We start from the raw sequence: 6,922 nt of genomic DNA on the forward strand, positions 1-6,922 counted from the left end.
ACCACCTGTCACACCAAATGTACCTTGTGCTGGTGGGTTATGCAGCAGGCCCAGTGCAGTGCAAAGACATCTTTTCCAAAGTGCTGAGGGTGATGAAGATAGTGGTCAGGTAAGGCTGGTGTTGCAAGGACTTCTTTATGTATTGCCCCCCCCCCCCCCCACGCAATAACCCCCCCGCTTGCACCTTGGAAAAATTGCCTGATGCTGAAGCGGTCCTTGGGTCAAAAAAGTTTGGGGACCCCTGCATTAAGAGGCTCTAGCAGGACGTTTTTATAAGTCAGCATGTCATTAACCTCCCTGGTGGTAAGTCCGAGCTGAGCTTTCTCAGGCCCATTTTGGGCAAATTTGTAAATTTTTTGTTGTCGTTACACGCAGCTAGCACTTTGCTAGCTGCGTGTAGTACACGATCGCCGCCGCTCCACCCTGCGCCCCCCCCCCCAGACCCCTTGCACAGCCTGGCCAATCACCGCCAGGCAGTGCTAAGGGGTGGATCGTGACGCCCTCCAACGCCATGACGTCATCCCGATCGTCACCATGGCGACGGGGGAAGCCAAACAGGAAATCCCGTTCTGAACGGGATTTCCTGTATGCTCTGATCGCTGGAGGCGATCGGAAGGGGAGGGGGGGGATGCCGCTGCACAGCGGCTATCATGTAGCTAGCGCTAGGCTAGCTACATGATTTAAAAAAAATAAAAAAAATTTAAGTGCTGCGCTGCCCTCTGGCGGTTTTAATAGACCGCCAGGGAGGTTAAGTGGTTAAATTATGTGAATGGTTTCCTAACCAGAATGGCCTGAACATGTGCTGCCCCTTCCCCCACAACAAGTTTGCAGTGTGTATTGATCTAAATGGATAAAGCACAAACACCTTCAGCTTTCCCCAAATAAAGCCCGCTAGTTATATAACGTTTGTCTGATTTGTATGTGTTTTGTTGCAGTTGGTCGGTGAATTCCTGGAAGTAACGTGCATCAACCCGACTTATATCTGTGACCATCCGCAGATCATGAGCCCTCTGTCCAAATGGTAAGAGCATAAAGCCGCTGTTCCTAATCTTCCTTAGAGAATCTGAAGCGAGTCAAAATCCATGTTTTTAACTTTTATTAATATTAAGCACTATAGCTAGTGCTAAACCACCGCATCCCCGCGGCAAAACGAGCGGTTTATACCCCCTAAATCCCCTGTGCAAAATCCGTGGAGCACTTCCTGCTTGAGGCAGAGCTTAGGGCTGTAGCTCTGCCTCTTTGCGCGTCAATCCCCTCTGATCGCCGCCTCTCCCCGCCCCCCTGTCTTCCTTCACTGAGAGGGGCAGGGAGAGGTGGAGATCCGCGGGCAGACTGACGTGAATGGAGGCAGAGCTGCAGCTCAAAGCTCTGCCTCCCCGGGCAGCAAAATCCACGAGCAAGTCATGGATTTTGCCCTGTGATTTGGGGGCTATAAACCCCTCGTTTTGCCGCAGGGATGTGGCGTTTTAGCACTAGCTATAGTGCTTACCATTAATAAAAGTTAAAAACATGGATTTTGACTCGCTTCAGTGTCTCTTTAAGGTGCGATCTTTCCATGCGATTTTTACGATTGAAAATAATCGGAAGGTAATTATTGATTGTTCACATTTACTGAACGATTCTTTCTTCAAATTAGATCATAAAATCCAACTTTTGGATCAATTTTATCTTATTTAGCAATCGACCAAAGAATCATTCCTGATCGATTGCCTTCATAAACGGCACATTTTATATACAATTCGATCATTAAAATCATATTTGGTGAAAAAATTAAACAGTTAATGGGCACCTTTACTTTTGAATATGTAGTGTCAGATACCAGTGAGCATTTTTGTTTTTTTTAATCTGAATAATAATAATCCTAACCTTTGTATAGCGCTTTTCTCCTGTCGGACTCAAAGCGCTCAAGAGCTGCAGTCACTGTGATGCACTCAATGAGAGCACCCTGCAGTGTTAGGGAGTCTTTCCTTGAACTCCTTACAGAATAGGTACTGACCCTGGCCAGGATTCAATCCCTGGTCTCCCATGTCAAAGGCTTTTATTTTGCTATTCACTTCTGACGTTTTCTGGGGAAGGCGTCCCTATAGATTGCTTTAGCGCCCATTCACACTAGCGCGATTAGTGGGTGATTCTCGCTAATCGCCGAAGCGCTAGTGCTTTTTAAAGCGCTAGCACAATTGTAACTATATGGCAGTGTCACATCACAATTACGTCTTACACTAGAGGCCCTGTAGTGCTCATGTGAGGGACGTGCCTCGATGCCTGTAGTGTTCGGTCTACCCTCTAGTGTTTATCACATGATACAGGACCCTGGGCGAGAAGAGACAGGAAGGAGAGCCCAGCGGGATATATAAGTGTGGCGGGACAGGTGGGACTGCCTACTCTTGGTCATGCTGCCCCTACCCTTTGGAATTCCTTACTACACTCAGTAAAGACAGCCCCATCCATTAAATTATTCAAATCCAGACTGAAAAGCCATCTGTTTAGCCTGGCATTTGCGGACTTGTAGAATTCATCCCCTTTACCACAATATACCAATCAACCAATTACTGGTCTGAGCCATGCTTATGCGAGTCCTACGGGAGAAAAAGGGCTTTACAAATGTTGTGTGTTCTTGTTTACAGCCTGGGGAGGGGGAAAACTGGGAGACCAGGGAACCCAGCAGGTGGTGTACACATATTTTTAATAGATTTCAAGCTAAAAGCTATTGAAAATCTGTGTGTGGAGAGATTCGATAAGAAAGATCCCTCTCTGATCAGATAATGATCTGAGGGCGAGCTATCTGTTGGGCCATATCCCACCAGTGTATGTCCACCTACAGTAAATGGTTAAACGGCTGAAGGGCTCCAGGGGAAACCTATTTTGTTCTGTTCTCTCTGCTCGGTGGATAAAAAAGCTTTTTCCACCTGAGCACCTATCAGCATCCAATCATCCGGACTTGCAGGAGACAGGGGCTGTTTCTATTGGCTCTGTTCCTGTCAGTCATAGGTAATCAGTCTCTGCTTCTGTGAGTTCTGCGAGTCCCGCACTGTTTCTGACAGAGAAGAACTGCCACTAATGATGAAACAAGTTACTGTGTTTTACCGCATGCTGTAACCTTCATGAATTGACATTTACTGACGTGTTGAGGTGTTTACCACACAAGTCGGTAATTTACGTCACTGCTCGGTAATTTCTGCTTTCCATGTGGTAACAGTCTTGATGAATTGACATTATCTTAAAGAGACTCTGAAGCCTCCAGAAAACGCAGTTTTTATGTTACAATCTTGTTAGGCATGAATGCCCCCTCTGAAATGCTGCATCCCGCGGCTGAAATCTCAATTAATCCACCCAGAACCACAGGTCAAAAATTCACAACTTTTCTGGTCGTGGATTTTGATGCCCAGGGAGGCAGAGCTTTGGGCTGTAGCTCTGCCTCCATGTGCGTCAATCAGCGCTGCTGTCTGCTTCTCCCCGCCCCTCTCAGTGAAAGAAGACTGAGAGGGGCGGGGAGAGACGGAGATCCATGCAGATTGACGAAGGAGAGGCAGAGCTACTGCTCAAAGCTCTGACTCTGTGTGGAAGCGCTGCCCAAATCTCCCCCCAGAATTTCGGGGGGAATTAACTAAGATTTAAAGAAAAAAAAAAAAACATATCCAGGCATATCGCCTCTAGTTAGGAAATTAAATAAGTTATTAAGGAAAGGGAGGTGCTGAAGGGGGTGTGCTGAGATTTCAGCCGCAGGGATGCGGCGTTACGGAGGGGGCATTCATGCCTAACAAGATTGAAGTCTCCATGAAAACGCAGTTTTTAGGTTACAGACTCTCTTTAAGTGCTCTGTTAAGTCAGCTGTTTTCAGCTTTACTGAATGCGGTAATGCTTGATGAATTGACGCCATAACGTTTATGAGATCAAATAGGAGTTGACTGTGACTCCTTCCTCTTCCTGCTTTGTTCGACTTTGTGCTTTTTTTCTATGATTTATATATTGATGTGACCTCAATATAACAACTTTGTGCTGCTGTCTTGTCCAGGCATCGGACGGAGAAAGGGCTGACGGAGAGATTTGAGCTGTTTGTTATGAAGAAGGAGATCTGCAATGCCTACACAGAATTGAACGACCCCGTCAGACAGAGGGAGCTGTTTGAAGATCAGGCCAAGGTAACTACAGCTGACTTGTGTGGGCCAGAATGTGTGGGCCAGAATCTGATGCATTGTCCATTAGGGCATCTCACAAAGATCCCTGCAGAGGGCACTTTCCTCCAGTCCTCCTGTACACAGGAAGATTCCAGTACTTCTCAAGAGCTGCTAGTGTGACCGGCATCAGAAATGTTCACTTTTTGGGGTTTTTTTTATTAGAATTTTTGTTTGAGAATTGGCATTTTTAAATGTCCTAAACAGCAGCTTGTACAGCAGTCTGTCATAATCCGGTAATGCTATCATTTTCTTCACTCCATAGGAGTGTACAATGAGCTCAGGCACAACCAGAACCTTTAGGCCTCTTTCACAGTGGGACGTTAAAGTCGCACGTTAGAAAAACTTTTAACGCGGACTAACGCCCAGCAATACTAAGTCTGTGCAACATTCACAGTGCACATGTTGCGTTTGTGTGTAATGTGTAGCATTATTAGAAAGTGCTGCATGCTGTGCGTTATACACGTTAATAACTGCGGTGGACTGTTTGCACATGCTCAGTAATGACCTGGAAGCATACTTTTCATTGCCTGTATGCCTACTGTATGCGACGGTAACGGGGCATATAGTTGCGTTGTGACATTTTTGGGACGTTGCGTTGTTAGTTTGCGTTGCGACATCAAAACGCAACGTCCCACTGTGAAAGTAGCCTTAGGAGTTTGTAAGGCACTACACGGGATAAACAAATAAACCTATGCTGAATATAAATTTGCCTCCTTAAAGGGCATCTGAAGTGAGAGGAATCTGGAGGCTGATTTGTTTCCTTTTTTAAAGTGACCTTAAAGAGGAACTCCAGTGAAAATAATTTAATATAAAAAGGTGCTTAATTTTTACAATAATTATGTATACATGATTTAGTCAGAGTTTGCTCATTGTAAAATCTTTCCTCTCCCAGATTCACATTCTGACATGTATTACATGGTGACATTGTTACTGTGGGCAGATTATGTAGCTGTTCTGGCTTTAACAGACATATAAACAGCCATTTCCTGTGTGTGTCATTGTTACATTGTGGCAGTTTGCCCAGAGTACCGTACGGTACCAGAGCCTCTTGTGGGAGGGGTTTCAGCACAAAATCAGTCATACAGCGCCCCCTGATGGTCTGTTTGTGAAAATCATTATATTTTTCATGTAAAAGTGGGTATCAGCTACTGATTGGGATAAAGTTCAATTCTTGGTCGGAGTTTCTCTTTAAACAGACCTAAGAAATGCCATACTGAACTTACCTGGGGCTTCCTCCAAGCCTCCCCATAGTCCTTTAGGTCCCTCTGTGTCCTCTGGGCTCCCTCTGTTCTCCTGCTGGTGGCTCTGTTGGCTGCACGACCCAGCCGGGAGTCATGCGCAACCACACAGGCACAGTCCGTGTGTGCACCCGTCTCACTTGCGCGCGTCGCCATAAGGGTTATGCGGTTCTTGAAGGAATGAACCACGCATGCATTGAGGGTGATGGGCACGCATGCCCAATTGTGCACGACTCCCGGCCAAGTCACGCAGCTAATGGAGAACAGAGGGAGCCCAGAGAACGTAGAGGGACCTCACGGACTATGGGGAACTGGAGGAAGCACCAGGTAAGTGCAGTATGGCATTTTTTAGGTCTTTTCAGGGTACCTTTAAACAATGCAAATTGCCTGGCTGTCCTGCCCCGATCCTCTGCCTCTAATACTTTTAGCCATAGACCCTGAATAAGCATGCAGATCGGATGTTTCTAGATGAAATCTGACTGGATTAGCTGCATGCTTGTTTCAGGAGAGCGATTCAGACACTAATGCAGAGAGCAAGAGAGTCATGTGACCGCTTTGTACTGTATACTAGAAATGTCTGATGTAACCATAGGCTGTGTTAACCAAGAGCTGTCACTTCTATTCAGACTAACTTGTATGAGTGGGTATCTGATAAATTGTCTTGTAGAGCATGTATAGTTACATGACGGCTCTGTGATCTCCTAGCAATGTCTGATATAACTGTAGTGTCTATTACTCCAGAGCTGTCATTTAGACTGACTTGTATGAGCGTGACGTCTGCTATTTCTGCTTTCCTCTTGAAAATACAAACCACTGACACACTCTTCTCTTGGGTTCTCTGCAGGCCAAAGCAGCGGGTGATGACGAGGCCATGTTCATCGATGAAACCTTCTGTACTGCGCTGGAGTACGGGCTGCCCCCTACAGCCGGCTGGGGGATGGGCATTGACCGGCTGACTATGTTCCTGACTGACTCCAACAACATCAAGGTACAGGGTATCCTGAGTATAGGCTGCTACTGGGTGGGCCTTGTTTTCCCCCAGATATGTAATCCTGGCCCATCTTTCCTTGCAGGAGGTGCTGCTGTTCCCGGCAATGAAGCCAGATGATAACAAGAAGGATTCCGCGCCTGGGCAGACCTCGGGGACGTCCGTGTGACCTTGTCATGTGACAGATTTTAGGGTGTTCATTGTGTTCTTATCTGCGGTTCTGTTCCTCTCCCGCATTACTGATATTTTCTGCTTTATACTGAAAATAAATTCTTTAAACTGTGACCGTGAGAGGAGTGTTGTGATTGTGGGAAAGAAAACCTGTCTGTTTCCTCTTTTTACTTTCTGGATTGTTCAGGAAGGTGTGGGAACCTTGTTTGTTTGGATGCTTACTGCTGTTTGCGCCGCCAAGCGGGAGATTTAGGCCGGGATCACACTTGTCAAAATCGCATTACAACTGAATACCGATGTACAGTCCTGGCAAAAGTTTTGAGACTGTCAAAAATATTGGAAATTAGAAA

The 6,922-nt window shown here is 46.1% G+C and overlaps 1 protein-coding gene across 1 annotated transcript in view; it reads left to right on the forward strand.

Annotated features, from left to right (window-relative positions):
- The window catches only part of LOC137539013 (lysine--tRNA ligase), a 107,612-nt gene extending 100,926 nt beyond the window's left edge, over nt 1–6,686 (forward strand). The window contains exons 8-11 of the mRNA XM_068261477.1: nt 936–1,021; nt 4,013–4,139; nt 6,258–6,401; nt 6,487–6,686. Coding sequence (XP_068117578.1) covers nt 936–1,021; nt 4,013–4,139; nt 6,258–6,401; nt 6,487–6,570 — 441 coding nt within the window. The 3' untranslated portion in view covers nt 6,571–6,686. The remainder of the gene's footprint in view (nt 1–935; nt 1,022–4,012; nt 4,140–6,257; nt 6,402–6,486) is intronic.
- The last annotated feature ends 236 nt before the right edge of the window (nt 6,687–6,922 follow it).

The sequence above is a fragment of the Hyperolius riggenbachi genome, chromosome 11 (assembly GCF_040937935.1).
Source record: "Hyperolius riggenbachi isolate aHypRig1 chromosome 11, aHypRig1.pri, whole genome shotgun sequence".
Taxonomy (NCBI): Eukaryota; Metazoa; Chordata; class Amphibia; order Anura; family Hyperoliidae; genus Hyperolius; species Hyperolius riggenbachi.